This window comes from Ailuropoda melanoleuca, chromosome 6, assembly GCF_002007445.2.
Source record: "Ailuropoda melanoleuca isolate Jingjing chromosome 6, ASM200744v2, whole genome shotgun sequence".
Lineage (NCBI taxonomy): Eukaryota > Metazoa > Chordata > Mammalia > Carnivora > Ursidae > Ailuropoda > Ailuropoda melanoleuca.
In genome coordinates this window covers 82,390,770-82,408,576 of record NC_048223.1, presented here as the reverse complement: position 1 = coordinate 82,408,576, position 17,807 = coordinate 82,390,770, and the positions used below count along the sequence as shown (strand labels likewise).

Below are 17,807 nucleotides of genomic sequence, written 5' to 3'. Positions count from 1 at the left end.
GTGGGGCTCGATCCCATAACGCCGGGATCACGCCCTGAGCCGAAGGCAGACGCTTAACGACTGCGCCACCCAGATGCCCCGTCATTCCAATTTCTTAAGCATGGTGTCATTTACATTTTTTTGGGGTTTTTTTTTTGTTGTTGTTGTTGTTGTTGTTGTTTTTAATCTCAGAGAGAGAGAGAGAGAGAGCACAAGCAGGGGGAGCAGCAGGCAGAAGGAGAAGCAAGCTCCCCACTAAGTCAGCAGCCCCATGCGGAAATCAATCCCCAGGACCCTGGGATCATGACCTGAGCCAAAAGCAGACACTTAACTGACTGAGCCACCCAGGCATCTCTCATTTACATTTTTTGTCAAACTTGTCATGATGAGCACAGGGTGATGTATGGAACTGTTGAATTGCTATATTATATTCTATACCTGAAACTAATATAACACTGTATGTTAACTAACTGGAATTAAAATAAAACCTTAATTTAAAAAAAAGAAAAGAAAATACCAAAAAAATATTTTTGCAGTACTGTGTCAATAAAATCAACTAAATTTATACGGAGGCTTTTGACCTAAAAATTTACAGGCTAAAAGCATAAGTTCTGAGGTCAGATGACCTTTGTCACAACTGAGCGGCCCAGCTGATACAGCCTGGGGCCATGTGTGACTCCCTGCTCGCTCTGTGTCCTGGTTTCCTTAGCTGTAACATGAGGAGCCTTTGACGAGATTACCTCCGGGGTGGGGTGGGGAAAGATCATTCCTGGAACTGCCAGGCCCAGAGGGGTTGGGGATAAACGTGAGCACAGCTGGACACCCTCTGTGCCTGAGATTTCAGCGGGAGCTAGGGTTGTGTGGATGGAACTCCCTCCCGTGAACCAAGAGGCAGTCATATGACACGAAGAGAGAGAGAGATCCTGGGCAGTGCAAGGATGAGGCCCAGTCTACTGGATGTAGGGCCACGCAGTCGGGGGAGACAGATGCTTGCTGCCAGGTCATCCGCCTGTCCTCTGCCACTTCCTGGGCTCTGGCCTTGAAGCAAGAGGCAACCACGGAGGCCTGCCAGCCCCGCGGCTCCAGCTTGCGTTGGCTAGAGAAGCCTGGGGTTTAGGGAGAGGTCCCCCGACAGGGATATGCATATGGGAGCTGTCAGAAGAAGGAATTCGAAGCCTTGGATGGAATGAGTTCCACCTGGAGTGAGAGTCAGGCCAGAAGAGAACGGCGGGAGAGCCGAGGCCAGCACCGCGCCATTAAGTGGTCACGAAGGGAGGAGGGAGGAGCAACGAGGCTGACTGAGGCTGAGACAAAAGTCAGCAGGAGCGCTCTGGAAGGCCAGAGGAGGAAGACGGAAGGGCAGGGCGTGGTCAGCTGGTCAAATATGGCTGACAGTTGGAGGAGGAGGACATCTGAGGAGGAGCCACTGGATTTTGCCACGGGGAGGTCTTGGGGACCCAATTTTATTCCTCAACTGGGAAAGCCGCTGGCCCCTTCTTCCTCTGACAGGTCTTGCGTGTGTGAAGCCATCTGACTCTGGGAGAGGCGATCCGCAGGGACCTGCCTTCTGACCTCCCCCTACAGCTCTGTGGACAAGCCCTGGCCAGCAGGGGCGACGCCATTGGCAGCACACAGGTCTGGGCCCCCACTCGCTGGCAGGCTCCCTGGCCGAGTGCGGCCCCCTCCCCGGCAGCTCAGAACTCGCAGACCACCAGGCGCTGCTCCCTGCAGTTCTTGTCATTCCACTTGCCATTGGTAAAGATCTCCACACAGTCCTCGGAGCCGCCATTGTCGTTGGGCTCCCCTGGGGCCCAGTTGGAATAGACCAGGGGCTCCCCAGTGGGGTAGGTGAACTTGCCCTCTGTCTTGATGTCCGTCATGCTCAGGAAAGCAGCCTTGTTCTGAGCTGTGGCCAGCTGCTGCAGGGCCTCGTTCTCAGCTGCAGAGCGTGGGGAGGCCATCTGTCCCCCCGCCTGCATACACACCTGCTGTGCGTCCTCAAACGTCTTTTCAAAACCACCTGTCTTGAAGATCTTCTCCCCGACAGCTCGGCCGTTGGGGAAGAGCTCCACTAAGAAGAGAGTCAGGCTGGGGTTATGGCAGCACCTGGCCCGAGCTCAGGGGCTCTGAGACCGTTGTGCTCCAACTGGAGCCCCCTCCCCCGCCCAGGCCTCCCCTGTGGGGTCTCAGGGCACCAGATAGGACCAAAGGGAGGCACTTGGTTCCAGAGCAGCGCTGACTTCCCAGTGTATGCTGGGAGAGATCCTGTGGTCTGTGGTTACAGATGAGGACCCTGGAGCTCAGGGAGGTTAAGGAAGAGGCCCAAAGTCACAGGCCCGTCAAATGCAGGGTTAGGATTAAACCGTGTTTGCTGGGACACTAGAGCTGGAACTTGCTCTTTCTACTTCACCCCACGTTGTGTGCTGGGGTCAGTGGGGGGTGGAATGACTCTGGCAGAGGAGATGGCAGTGTGATGGCTGGGGCAGTTTCGGAGAGTGTGAAAATCGGACCTTTTTGCCTAAAAGCCAGGCTGCAGGGTTGCTGTGTGGTGGGTGGGGGAAGGGGAGCATCTGAGAGCCCCGATGTACGAATCTCTGCACTCACTACAGCCCCATGTGGGCCCCTTGGTACGCATGTGGGTGATGCCCCAGCCAGTCAGCCTCCCCGGGGTGCTGGCGGGGGGGCATGAAGGCTCCTGATCAGTGGCAGGGGGAAGGGATCGGTTCCAGGAGAGCCCTGTTTGGGGAATCAGAAGCCAGGTGATCCACCCCATCCTGGCAATGGCGGTCTAGGAGGGCAAAGGAAAGTTACTTCCCTTTTCAGGGTTCCTAATTCCTCATTTCTAAAGTGGGGGTACACTTCATAAAGCATCACCCATGTGACATATCAAGTATCTCTTTTTAGTTCATCCTGTCCCCTCCCTTTGGCTTTGGGCTCAGGCATGGAAATCGTCAGGGCGCCCGAGAGGGCTGTGCACTGCTCTCCCTGGGCTGGTTAGAGCTCAGGCTGCACCCTGCCCCGCTGCCGTCCTCAGCAGCTTCAACACGGGCTCGGGGCACAGATGCTCCCAGGCTCAGGACGGCCCTTGGAGCAGCCCTGGACGGGGCCCGTGCGAGGGTTCACCTTACATGCCTGCACCTGGGTGCGCACACGTGTGCAGACGTGGACATGCCCACGTATTCATCCGAAGGTACACAGCAGCACTCTCCATCCAGATACGTGTGCGTGCCTCTGCTTGTGCTCACGTATGCCGTGGTGCGGGGTGAGTGAAGCTATTTGAATACACACATGTGGCCGGGGCCTATGGACATGCTCCCCTTCGTGTCCAGCAGTGGGCATGGGAGTGAGGGAACGCGTGTGCAAATATGTTTGTGGAGGGAGGAGGACACACCCAATACCTGGAACTCTCATCCTTGCTACTTAGGGGCCAACCCTGGGTCTTACCCAGTCGGGCCCCTTTAGGCTCTACTCCTTCAGAAAACTCTTCTCTTTTTTTGGATCAGGGAGAGTGGATGAATGATGCGGACGCAGAGCTGAAGTCAGGGAGGGCAGATGAGGACGCGGGGCAGTCAAGGACTGAGGTGGAGATTCCAAAGGGCCCAGGGTACTCAGGCCTGTGCTCCGGGGGGGCCCTGACTCAGCAGCATTCCAGGGTTAGGGAAGACTCTCTGCTTGAAACACCCGGGAAGGTGCGGGGAGAGCACTGGCTGGAGCCGAGGCAGCCAGCTCCCTGCCAGAACCCTGGGCATGTCCAGGGTGAGGTGCTTCAGGGTCACAGGGCAAGGCCATGCCCCCACCAGCCTTGACCCCCAAGGGCAGCATCCCAGCCCCAGCTCTCAGGACAGCGTCTGGATTCTCTGCTGCCTTGGGCCATGAAGCAACGTCTCTGGGCACCCAGATGTAAGAAATGCATCCTGGGTTGGCTATCTTGCTGTCTATCCCAAGGACCAGCACAGGGTAGACAGGAATAGGGGTCTGTGTAGTAGTCTCTGTGATGTTGGGGGGCATCCTGGAGCCTGATAATGTCCACCGTACTTCCGTCACCCCACTGAACCGGTGATATGGGCACATCCTCCTGTTTGTCTCCTGTATCTACTTGCAGATCCTGGAGTATGCTCTGTTCCAGCCCTGTTCTCAGCCTCAGACCCTGCCCCAGAGCCAGGTCCGGCCCTAAATATGGTCCCGACCCATTCCAAAATCTTGCCATTTGCAACAACATGGATGGACTTTGGGGGCATTGTGCTGGATGAAATAAGTCAGACAGAGAAAGACAAATACCATATGATCTCTTTTATATGTGGAATCTGAACAGAAAAGCCAGCCAACAAACAAAAACAACAAACTCATAGATACAGAGAACAGACTGGTGGCTGCCAGAGGTGGGGTTGGGAAGTGGGCAGAACGACTTGCGGTGGTCAAAAGATACAAATGTCCAGTTATAAAATAAGTTCTGGGGATGTCATGTACAGCACGGGGACTGGAGTTAATAGTACTGTATCGTATATATGAAAGCTGCTCAGAGAGTAGATCTTTTTTCTTTTCTTTTGGGCAGGGGAGAGTCAAGTGATAGAGGTTTATTAAGCAAGGATACAGATAAAAGCTCTCAGGAGTGAGACGGTCCGCCACTGAGGGCCTTTAGGGTTGGTCTTTTACAGAAAGCTAACCAGGAACTTAAATCCTTTTAACCTCTCTTATCACCGCTGAGCAAGGACTAGTGATGACACCTTCAATGGCTTACTTCCTTTTTAGGGTCTGGTTGTTCTTTCTCAGTCACAGGTGATTATCATAAAATAGGGCAGGGTGGTCCGGTTTGTTCCCTTATCTCTGGTTTCCCCACACCCCCACATTTTTGGGATTTCTGTGAGCCTGATCACATAACCCCCTGTCTCTCTCTCCCTACCTAGCCCCACCTGTCCCTTATTCATTCCTCCCCGTGGAATAGTAACCCTAACTGCCGTTAGGGAATGGGACAATGACTGCCCTGGCTGCTTCCTGCTGAAATGGGGCGGCGGGCTGTGTGGCAGTTAGAATCTATCCAGGGGTTGGTCCAGGGACCCGCAGTATGGCTCCAGGGGGTCATGACGGACAGCAAATGGTACATGCATCAGCACATGCAAAAGGATGAACATAAAACAAGTGTTAGGCCCCAAAGTAGGATCACATCTTTTAGATAAGATCCCCAATGACCAATTTTGTCAAATATTAGTGGATATCTCGATCTTATTTAATTGATCACAAATGTCCCCTATTAATTGGGACATCTTGCAGCAGTTAACTGTAATGTTAAAACAACATGTGAGGAAATTCCTCATACCCTGAACAGTGTAGCAATAGTAGGCAGTCAATAGTGGCGCGGTTCTGGAGCCATCCCTCTCTGACCTCACTTCTTGGCTGAGTGCATCTAGCGCCTGGGAAGTATCCTTTAGAGCCCTGCTGAGCAAGCACACCGTTTTGCTAATTTCACGGAAGTCCCGGAAGTCCCATAGTGCGTTTTGAGGCTCTTCTTACCAGGAGGGCTGTTGTATGTTGTATGTTTGGCTAAAGCCTTTGTTTGCAAGTGCACATTCGTAGAGGTGGCTTCTAAGATAAATGACTATGAGATAAAAACCATCAAGCAGTTCTCCTTGTTTGAGGTCCAGCTTTGACAATATTTTAATTACAGGGAACCACTGGCAAGTGGGAGAAGACTTGTCTCAGGAGATAAGGGCATCCCCAAGTACATTATCCAATCAAATCATAAAGAAAGTGGGCCCATCCATCATCTCTGTAAGTCCATAGTTAAATCCATGCAGTGGGGTATCCTCTGGCTTTAAGGGAGCAATTTTTGTCATCCCAGCCACACAGAATCGGTCAAGGTGCTAGTTCAGTTATACAATCGTTGGGGAATCAAATCCTTTCTTTTTTTTTTGCTGCTTAAATAATCATATGCCCATGGGGTCCTGTTATTAACCCCACAGAAGATTGCCTATACACAAGCTATTTCGGCAATTTCTCTGAAGTTTACGTCACATCAGAGAGCAGATCTTAAAAATTCTTATCACAACCAGAAAAAAATGGTACTATGTGTGGGGACGGACGTTGACAAGACTTGCGGTGATCATCTCACAATAGAGGCAAATATCGAATCGCTACATTATACATCGGAAACGAAGACAGTGTGATATGTNCTTTTTTTTTTGCTGCTTAAATAATCATATGCCCATGGGGTCCTGTTATTAACCCCACAGAAGATTGCCTATACACAAGCTATTTCGGCAATTTCTCTGAAGTTTACGTCACATCACAGAGTAGATCTTAAAAATTCTTATCACAACCAGAAAAAAATGGTACTATGTGTGGGGACGGACGTTGACAAGACTTGCGGTGATCATCTCACAATAGAGGCAAATATCGAATCGCTACATTATACATCGGAAACGAAGACAGTGTGATATGTCCGTTATACCTCAATAAAATAATAAAGCGATGCGATGAGATATGCTCTTGAAACTATAGAAAAGAGACCAAACTGTTACCTCATGTATCACTACGCCCAACGCGATCCTGTTTCCTGAGTACGTACATGCGAATGTAGGGCGTGCGCGCAAGCAGGACACACTGGAAAACACACAGGACATGCATATATGGAAGCGTGACCATTGTTCCTTCCTAGTGACACAAGCTAATGGTAACTTTCTTCTTGTGTCTTAAGTGGCCACAAATTATTTTTGTATTGGAAAAATGATCAAGCATTTTTAGAAAGACGCGTTTTCCAGAAAGGCTGCCTAGGCCTGACATTACTCAAGATTTACCCCCCAAAGACCACCGGGGGCAGACGACTATCAATGTTCAAGAGTTTTACACTCAGTTCTGTTCGTTCGGTTATTCTTTTTTCTTTTTCCTGAGGTGAAAAAAATATTTAATTCACATACTATAACATTAACCTTTTCAAAGCGCACAGTTCGGTGGCAGTTAGCACACTCACAGTGGTGTGTGACTACCTCCTCTACTGAGTACAGAATCATTTCATCACCCCTCAAAAAAGCTGTAGCCACTAAGCTATCACCCCTGCCGCCCTCCTCCCAGCCGCTGGACTGCTCTGCTTTCCGTCTCTATTTCCTGCTTTGGACATTTCATATACATGGAATCCTACAACCTATGACCTTTGACGTCTGGCTTTTTTAATTTGGGGTCACGTCCTTGAGGGCCATCCACTTGGTTGTGTGTCTCAGAGCTCTGTTTCCTTGTATGGCTGAGAAATGTGCCACCGTATGGACAGAACTCATCTTGTTCGTGCGTCCACCCATCGCCCAGCATTTGAGCTGTTGTGAATAAAGCTGCCATACACATTCACGAGCAAAAAGAAATGACCCCCGACAGGTTTGCTGATGGCTCATTCACTTACTTACTCGCTAAGAGACCATCTACGGAACACAACAGGCTTGGCTCTGGGTGAGCTGCAAACGTAGGCACCAGGTCCCGGTCTGCACGGGACTTGTAATAGGATTTTCAACTGTAAGGCACAGGTTGTGAGTGAGGAAGACAATCAAGAGATGTCCCTCGTCCCATCACATCATCACCCCAACCCCAGCACACACGCACGTGCCCAGAGCTCTCTTCCTAGAGCAAGAAATGGGACTGCAGGGCAAGAGGATTTAAAGAGACTTGCAGAGGAAAGCTGACATTTCAGACTTGGAAGCCATGCTCCCAGCCGAGGAGGGACCAGGCCTGCCTGGACAAGAGCGAGCCGGTGGTGGGGGAATGGGAAGGGTGGCTGAGAGGCTCTTTGCTGGGCATGGTATCCTTTTTCTAGTGATGGTCCTCATGGAATGCAGTGGAAGCATAGAAGGCTACAGGTTGGGCCCCACATCCCTTATCCAACAGGGCTCTGTGCTGGGGCGGAGAGGTCCTGCCCCAAGGCTGAGCCTCTCTTGGGCTCCACCCTGGCTGGGATGGTGGCAGGGCGAAGGAAGAGTAGAGGTTTCCCATCCATGGAGCACAAGCCCTGGAGGCCCGGAGAGGGGACGCCCTCTTCAACAGCAAGCACCCATGCCTCCAAAAGCACTAATTTGGGGGCGCCTGGGGGGCTCAGTCCATTAAGCGTCTGCCTTCAGCTCAGGTCATGGTCCCAGGGTGGGGCTCCCTGCTCAGCAGACAGCCTGCTACTCCCTCATCCCCTCTCCCATGCTTGTACTCTCTCGTGCTTTCTCCCTTTCTCAAATAAATAAATAAATAAATAAAATCTTAAAAAAAAAAGTACTAATTTTGCACCCTAGTGTCCCACAAAGGCCAGCCTTGTACCTTAATGCCACCTGAAGCGAAGCTTTATGGGCCAGCAATGTGGCCAGTCTTCACTGCAGCAAATCCCTCCTCTCCTGGCATTTTACCTTCCTTCATCCCGCAAGTACTCGCTGAAACTTCTACTGTGCACCGGACAGCATCGTCAACGCTGGGACCCGGCAGGGAAGGAAGCAGACACAACATCAGATCCCTTCCTCATGGAGCTTAAACCCAACTGCATTGGAACAGATCCTAAAAATTAAAATGCACAACCTAGGGTTTATTACATCAGAGAAAGTGCCACAGAGGAAAAATCAAGCACAGAAAGTGTGGGAAGGGGGCGCAGTGTTTTCTAAGCGGGGTGGCCAGGCACAGACTCACGGAGAAGGTGGTCTGTGAGAAAAGCCGGGAAGGGGGTGAGGAATGACCCACAGGGACAGCTATGGGGATTGCAGGTGGGGGGCCGAGTGTGGTTGGGGATCAGCAAGGAGTCAGTGTGGCTGGAGTAGAAGGAGGTGAGGTCAGAGAAGTAGGCAGGGGTGCAGTGTCCTTGAGGGCCACTGGGGAGTGTGTGGTTTTATTCGGAGGGAGATGCGTGCTCCTGGAGGGTCTCTCTTGCTGAATCCTTCTGGGCAGGAATCTTGGAGGTGCTGAGGAATAAGGGGCTGTCCCTGGAAAAATAGCCCCCAAAACAGGGTGGGGTCTTATTGGCCCTCCGTGATATGCCCAGGGCATTGCCACAGTGACCCAACTCCACCCTCCACCTGTGCTCAACGCTCTCTTCTCTCTGGCCTATCTGGAAGCCTGTGTGTCAGCATCTGCAGGGGACATCGTCCTAAGGGCAGACTCTGGCCCAGCCAGACTTCCTTGGGTCGGGATTCTGAGGTGCTCTTAGCTCTCTAGGAAATTCTCAGACCCATAATGGTGGAGCGACTGGCATGCCTGCCATCCCGGAGCCAGAGTGCAGCCTGGCCCCCGGCCCACCTGTGCACACTTCTCTCTCCAAGCACCGACCCAAGGCCAGGCTCGGAATAGGAATATGCATGGCGGGAGGGGGAAGGGGAGGGATCTGCACAAGAGAGGGAGGGTTCAGCCACACTCAGAGCTGCAGAGTCACAGGGCGACTGTAGGAAAGGGCCCCCCGGGATTTAATTCAGGGCCCCTCTGAATGCTGAAGAGAGTGGGGATTCTTCAAGATGCTGACACCTTGAATACCACCCTTCTTCTGAGTTCCCTTCCACGTGGCCTTCCCCAAGCCCCACGCCATTCACATTGGGAGCCATTTTCTGTCTGTAAAGGATGGACAGATAGATACTCGCTTGTCCCTTACCCTACAAAGCCTGGGGATGTTACCCATTCTTTCCAGCTTAAATGTTAGTTTCCTTCCTCCCCAACCAAAATGCAAACTCCTGAAAGATAAAGACCACAGTAGAGCCCACCATAGCCCTAGCCCAGTGCCTTGTCCTCGTCGCTGGTTCACTGAATTCTGATGCCTCGCCACTAAGACCCAGACCCTCCCCTACAAGGCAGTACTTCTCGGATAATTCCCTTAATAATCAGGACCTTTGGGAACCTCACGAGAATTCACCTGATTGGGCCAGCAGAAAGACGCACCTTGATCCTGACAACTTAAAAAGGAAAGCCTTGGCTCAGTTATTATTCACTGCATGGTCGACATTATTCCCATTTATAGATGAGCAAACCGAGACTTGGGGACACTGCTTGTCCCGGGGTGGGGGCGGTCCCTGCTGTGGAGATGGAGCTGGCTCTTTAGCCCAGATCTGTCTGATTCACAAGCCCATGTCTTTTCCCCTCCACACTAGGTGTCATTGGCCTTTCTGCGCCACAATGTTCTCACCTGCCAAATGAGAGTCATATGTTGTTCCTTGTAAAACTTTTGGTAGGGTTAAATGAATTACTCAGTGAATGCCCAAGCACAAGGCAGGAGAAAGAAATGTGAGCTCCCTTTCATTCTCTCCGTAATGTGTTAGGGCAAATCCTTTTGATCAGATCTGAGTCTGGGGCCACAGAGCCTCTTTCTTTCCCATCCTTTATGCAGTATTAAACATACATAACACCCCACACAGACACCACTGAATCTGAATGACCATTTAAGTCCCTGGAGCCGGGTTCTGAAGAGCCACACATTCCATGTACTCACTATTTCCTCATTCTTAGGGTGGGAGCAATCAGAAGACTCCAGGGGAGGAGTCAGGGCTGCTAGCAAAAGAGGGAGGAACCTGGGGGCTCAGAACAGCCAGTCAGTTTTCAACTGGTAAAGCAGTGTTTCAGAAGGACCGAATGTGTCCAGGAAACCCACCCCCCAGGGAGGAAGAAGTCCACCTCTGAGCCTTCCACAACAGAATACCCAACATTTCTGCGTGGGTTACAATTCCAATGTCCACCCCTTTCCACCAGGACAAGCCCATGGTCCCGGCTCTACCTGGATCCCCCTTCTCGCCGCGGGGTCCCTCTCTCCCATCCCGTCCATCACGACCAGGCAGGCCATTCTCCACGGGGCTACACATGACCAGGGTGCAGGTGCTGGCTGCTGCTCTCTGGGAGTAGGTCTTCATCTCTGCTCCCAGTGACCTCGGGGGCTGCGTAAGCAGGATCAGCATGGAGAGAGGCAGGATAAGCATGGCCTAGGCAGAGGAACAGAAAGAGAAAGGACATGCTCTTGGTCCTAGGACAAGGGTTAGGGCTTGGCCCAGCTCCTGAAGGTCAGGAGAAGCACCTTTCCACCTCCCCTCCCTCCTGTGGGTCTGAAAGCAGCAGGACTTCCAAAGCCTTTTAGGGCCCAGGTGGGCATGAGGTCTGGCCTGGACTAGACACTGTCTCCATAAGAAATTCCCACAGAGAACCCAGGTGAAAGTTCTCAAAGTTACTAAGTTAGCAGCTGGAGAGCCCCTGGGATACGTAACATGCTGCTCTGACGACCTAAGAGAACTTGAAAGAAAGGCCTCATGGCAGAAGGGGACATGTGAGGTGGGTTCAGTCAAGGGAAAGCTGGTTTGGGGACAAGAAAGAACAAATGTCCAAAAGGGCATCCAGTTACTACCTGACCGGGACTGAGGGACAAAGTGAGACTAGAGCGGGTCTAGGGCCTGAGTCACCTCCAACACTGGGCTTCTTCCCACTCTCAGAGAGAAACTGTAAAGTTATGAGCATGGAAAGAGCTTGTGGGAGTTGCAGAGGCTAGGACCAAGACCTGGGGGCATGTGCAAAGGGGAGGGGATCACTTGTCATGGCAGAAGCTCAGTCACGAGCACCAGAGAACCCAGGCCAGGGCAAGGGCATCGTCCGCTGGTCTGCAGCTACCACAACTCTGGGGCCCTGCGCCCCAAATCTGGGGAAGAACGAAAAGCAATAGGCATTCTGCCCAGCAGCTCAAGAGGCCATAAAAGGGCCCAGGGCCCACTGTAGCAGGAAGGGGCCTTGAAGGGAGCTAACTCACGGGTTTTCAGACCTATGATTCAGATGAGGCATTTTAGCTGGGGCCACAGAGGGAGTGGGCCGAGCTGCAGCGCCCTCAACCCACAGTGTTCGTGCCAAGCTTTCAGATACAGATTTTTTTGAGAAAAACGACTCCCCTGACAACTGGTTGGAAAATTAGTGACCTAGTCCAGTAAGTCTATTTTTTAAAGTAAACATTTGAGTCTACGAGAGAAGCATGAATGTCCATGTCCCACAGGCAGCTGATAGGTGAATGAGCTTAGAACCCAGGCCCGTGAAGGTCTGGTCTGTTTCGCCTCTACCGCCCTTCTTTCTGAAGAAATCAAGAATGGAGAGGAACTAGGAGAGAAGTTGAAATTGCATTTTCTACTGGGGCTTCCAGACAATGGTGTCTGGTGTCTGGGTGGGTGTCATCCAACTGATCCGCCCTCCCCCAGCCCAGAGATCATAGGGAGCAGTGAGGGGCAGAAGAGCCCTCCTCATTGCCCCACTGTGCCCCCCACCCGTCACACCCCCTAGACCAGAAGAGCTACCCAGACCCTGTCTCCGTAGCACCAGGAGGATAAAGCAGCCACAGGAGCAGGGAGATATTCACCAGGCACTGGGAAAACAAAATGAGGGCCCACGACAGAAACACTCACGGCTGCTTCTTCTCGGCCTCCAGGATCTACAGGCCAACTAGCCTTTCCCTGGCAGGCACTGGCTATTTATGCCTACCTTGTAACCTGAGCCACCCAGCCCTGTTCTTCTAAGAGCTCTTTCCACGAAGTGGGGCAATTTCTTCCTTGTTGACTCATTCTTACCCCCACCTGGGTTCTGGAAACCTGCCACCGATATTCATAACACTGCGTGCATATCAGCTTAGAATTTACAGAGCAGCCTCAGCCTGTGACCCACCTGTACCCTCCTGAAGCGCCGTGAGTTCAATGGCATCACCAGTGTCTGTATTTTACAGATGTCCAAAAATCTGAGCTCCAGAGAAGACCGGCAAGTTACACAATGATCTACACCTATTGCAAATGCAACCTGCATCTGCCGAGTCCAAGATCCACGACCTGCTGTGCCCACTTCCCTTCCTCCTTCACCTTAACATTACTGCCCAGATATTGGGAAAGAGCTGGGAGCTCCTCGGCATATCCGGGCAGGCATGGGGCAGGTGGAGGAGCTGTGAAGGCTGCAGGCTGTGGGGGCAGTGGCTGGAGGGGATCTGCCACCTGGCGGGGTCACTCTTTGACTTCCCTCTTTAGATCGCAGAGAGACCTCTACTTGCCTTTTATGGGATGGCCTTCCCTTAACTTCCTGGCCCTCATCTCCCACCTTCTTAGCTGAAGTTTGCCCTGTGCAGTACTCAGGTGACCAGTGTGGACCTTTGAGCTGTTGATACACTGTTGCAGCCGTCCCCAAGGAGGGTCTAACTTCCAATTACTGTAACACAGTTGCCCACCCTCTTGCCTTCGCTATCAAAGGTAATCTCTGCTTGCTTCTAGATTCTTGTGGCTTTATCTCTTGCATCGATTCTCTGCCTTGTTCCACATAACAGCAGCCTCATGTCTCCAGGCTTCTCTTTTGGCCACTCCATTGGTGGTGCCCATTTGTTCCTGGCTTTTGATGCTCCTTGTGGCACCCCCTTGTGTACTGTAGAATTTATAATGCCTCAATTCCTTGGGAAAGGTCTTCTGTTTCCCATATGGCATTTTTTGGAAGCAGGATCCATAGTAGAGCCATCTGGGCCCGTAATGACAGAACTCTTTCATCATTAACGCACAATCCTCCCCATTCTAGGATGTTCATGTTTCTCCTAGAGATCCAGGTCAGTGTGGAATTCCATTTCTCTCCCCAAATTTGAGAAGTTTTCCATCATTATTTCTTTAGATAGACTTTCTTTCCCTATCTCTCTTCTTCTTCTGGGATTCCCCCAATGCATATATTATTTCTTTTGATGATGTCCCATAAATCCTAGAGGCTTACTTCACTTTTTCTTTTTTTCCTTCTCTGACTGGATAATTTCAAAAGATCCACCTTCAAGTTCACTGATTTATTCTTCTGCTTGGTCAAGTCTTTTGTTGAATATCTCTCTTGAATTTTTTAGATCAGCTCTAGGATTTTGTGGTGGTTGTTGTTTTGATCTGACTCCAAATCAAGGACAACAAAAGCAAAATTGGGACTACATCAAACTGAAAAGCTTCTGCATAGTTAAAGAAACCATTAACAAAACTAAAAGACAACCTACTGAATGGGAAAGGATATTTGCATATGATGTCTCTGATAAGGGGTTAATGTCCAAAATATATATAGAACTCATACAACTCAATAACAAAAAAAAGATTCAATTAAAAAATGGGCAGAGATCCAAATATACATATTTCCAAAGATGAAATACAGATGGCCAACAAACACGTGAAAAGTTGCTCAACATCACTAATCATTAGGGAAATACAAATCAAAACCACAATGAGATACCACCTCACACCAGTCAGAACGGCTAAAATTAACAAGTCAGGAGATGACAGATGTTGGTGAGAATGCGGAGAAAGGGGAACCCTCCTACACTGTTGGTGGGAATGCAAGCTGGTGCAGCCACTCTGGAAAACAGTATGGAAGTTTCCCCAAAAGGTTGAAAATAGAGCTACCCTATGACCCAGCAATTGCACTACTGGGTACTTACCCCAAAAATACCAGTGGAGTGATCCAAAGGGGCACCTGCACCCCAATGTTTATAGCAGTAATGTCCACAATAGGCAAACTATGGGAAGAGCCCAGATGGCCATCAAAAGATGAATGGATAAAGAAGATGTGAGATTGAGATATATCTATCATCTATCTATCTATCTATCTATCTATCTATCTATATATATATAATCAGTTGATATATATATATATAATCAGTTGATAAAATCAATTGGTACACAAAAAATAAAATAATAGGGGAAAATTCTACCAGCGGCAAAGAAAAAACCACCCCAGATCTTGAAACACTATATGGAACATAGTGGAACATTCTTTTTGGCATTTATGAAATTACTACAGAGAGAGATTATAAAATAGAAAGAATTACATGTGTAAGTATCACACAATTTCTCTTGCTTTCTCAAGAAAGTAGGCTATAGAGAAAAGCAAAAATTCATGATCAATGCATGGTTGAAGATAGTGTTAAGTATCTTATGCTTAAAAGATGGGAGTGTCTTCACGGGCGCCTGGGTGGCGCAGTCANATTCATGATCAATGCATGGTTGAAGATAGTGTTAAGTATCTTATGCTTAAAAGATGGGAGTGTCTTCACGGGGCGCCTGGGTGGCGCAGTCATTAAGCGTCTGCCTTCAGCTCAGGGCGTGATCCTGGCGTTACGGGATCAATCCCCACATCAGGCTCCTCCGCTATGAGCCTGCTTCTTCCTCCCCCACGTCCCCTGCTTGTGTTCCCTCTCCCACTGGCTGACTCTGTCTCTGTCAAATAAATAAATAAATTTAAAAAAAAAAATGAGAGTGTCTTCATAAAGGTTAAAATTGCAGAAATTTGGGAAAAATTAAATGTTTAAAAATATACATAATCCCAGACATACAGAGGTAAACACATTTAATAAACATTTGATACACTTTACTACAATTTTTTACATTATAATTTTTTAAAGGACTGCTAATGTACACAGAATTTGGTGTTATGTTTGCAATTGATAACAGAAGCATTTACCAAGTAAACAAGAGTGTTTTATAAACATAATTTTAATTATCATATTTAATAATATTATTATTTATTATATTCTGATATTTAACAATTTCTGAAAGTATTTTCATATTGTTACTTTCACATTTTTCTTCCTAGAAATACCTCTCTGATTTTTAGGCACCAAGCTTTATGTATAATAGGCAATAATTGCCAAATTATTTCCAGAAAAGTTATGCCAAAATAAAACTTCATCTCTAACAAATTGTCATATCTAACTAATGCTAACCAAACCAGCATAAAATGTAATAATTTTAATAATCTTTACCAATTTTGGAGAAAGAAATGAACATCACTTTGCTGTTGTTATTTTAATTGGATTAATTTTGTATTATGTTGAACATTTAAAGTGAACTTGATGATTTGCCTTGCATCTTTTGTTAAGTATCAATTCAAAGTGGTGTTCTTAATGATTTGCATATGCTTTTAATGGCTGATATTAAATTTTAGGTATTAAGTAAATGTTTCTGAAGCTGTATGTTGCCATTGAATAGTGCTCCTATGTTTTTTCTAATTTAGTGAGAAATCTAATTAACCGTACACAATATTATTTTGTCCTTTGGCACTTTCTCTGTTTAAGATAAGAAAATTGTGGGGCACCTGGGTGGCTCAGTGGATTAAGCATCTGCCTTTGGCTCAGGTCATGATTCCAGGGTCTTGGGATGGAGCCCCGAGTCAGGGTCCCTGCTCAGTGGGGAGCCTGCTTCTCCCTCTCCCTCTGCTCCTCCCCACCCCACTGTGCTCTCCTCTCTAATAAATAAATTTTTAAAAAGTCCTAAAAAAAAAGCTCTACCAACTGAGCCAGCCAGGACCCCTATAATATTTATGATTGTAGGTGATCTATAAATTTGTTCCATTAAAACTTTCTTCAAGTGATATTGTCTTCCAAATCAAAAATAATAATAATAAGGGAGAAATAATATTCTTGCCAAAGTGCTTCTGCAAGGAAAGTGTTATAGTCCTCTGAGTGCTGGTACTTTCTAAATGACATGAGTAGAAGTGCCTTAGATCACACACCATGAAATCAATAAGTTAAAATGGGAAATAAAATAGGACCTTGAAAAAGTAAGGAATAAAAATATCTTCAACCAGGAGATGACTAAGTTGACTGTCATTACACTTCCTTTCCAAACAGAAGCAGAAAGCATGAGAAATACTGCACCATCTCTGATAGAACCAAGTATGTTAATTCACTTGAAAGGCTACCATTTCACTGATACTCAATTCTACGAAGAATTATTATGTGAGAATTTGCGAAAGGAATATGAAAAACGTTTTGAAGATGCCTACTATAGTGGCTTTATGGTGAATGATTATGGACCATAATCAGCGGGTCACTTAATTCCTAAGCCTCATTGTTTCCAGTGTGACAGCATGTAAGTTACAATTCAAAGACCAGGATTTGTTCATCTTTATTTATAGACTGATTTTTGATTGCCAGACCCTTATATCTAGTGGTGTACTGGTAAACCAGCTCTTTGAAGTAAAAAGTACTCATTGGTAGTGTTTGCTGATTCCATAATTTTAAACTATAAATGGTTTAACAACGGAATTGCAAAATTCCTGAATATGTTCTTAAGAGCTGCTATGAGCCAACTCCCTAAAACACCACTGCGTTCAAAAAAATAGTATCACGAATTTCCAGGTTTTTTTTCTTTCTGAGTTCATGGAAAAGTATTCATGGCAGAGATGTTGTGACACCAACTACTTTAATGTAAAAATATCCCCAAGGGTGACTTTGTGATTATTGAATGTTTGAGTACATTTTTAAAAAATCATCTGACCTAAAAGCATTCTTCAAAGTCTTAATCTGTGAGGACAAAGACTTTTTCAGGCTCAGTGTATGCTACTCATATTCATGATAACTCCAAAAATATGCACTGACTTTTACTAATGTGAGAAAAAGAATGTATTATGCGCTGGTACTTCCTTTCGCTAGTTACTGTAAGTTGGGCGGCCTCAGCAGAGCTATTAAGCCAAGAGGCCTCCCTATAAAATTAAACTCACCTGACAGATTGTTGCGAGAACTCCCCGTGCTGAGTCAAGACATAATCCTCCATGTAGAAGATATTGAGGCCTCAAAACTTAATCCCATCTTCTCTTAACATCTGGCTCTATTCACACAATGTACACCTAAGTTTTGCCTCTCAGACAGAAAATATCTTTGATCAATACTTTGATCTAACCCATCACGTCCTCCCACATGGTTTAACCAATTAATCTGTGTCCTGAGCCTTCAGCGTCTCTCTCCCCATCTATAACCTATGGTTTTATAAATGTCTGCATGTCTTTCCTCTGCCTGTGTTATCTCCTCCTGGTAATAGCATTACAAAAACGCAAAACATGTTTCAAAGCCTTCTCTGATAAGATCTCCTGAAACAAGGAGAGAGTAA

At 48.0% G+C, this 17,807-nt stretch overlaps 1 protein-coding gene across 1 annotated transcript in view; it reads right to left on the bottom strand.

The window, feature by feature from the left end:
• Positions 1 to 12,445, bottom strand: part of SFTPD (surfactant protein D) — an 18,135-nt gene extending 5,690 nt beyond the window's left edge. The window contains exons 1-4 of the mRNA XM_034663595.1: positions 12,336 to 12,445; positions 10,682 to 10,883; positions 8,724 to 8,909; positions 1,685 to 2,050 (exon numbers count right to left, since the gene is read on the bottom strand). Coding sequence (XP_034519486.1) covers positions 1,685 to 2,050; positions 8,724 to 8,909; positions 10,682 to 10,880 — 751 coding nt within the window. The 5' untranslated portion in view covers positions 10,881 to 10,883; positions 12,336 to 12,445. The remainder of the gene's footprint in view (positions 1 to 1,684; positions 2,051 to 8,723; positions 8,910 to 10,681; positions 10,884 to 12,335) is intronic.
• Between the last annotated feature and the right edge of the window lie 5,362 nt (positions 12,446 to 17,807).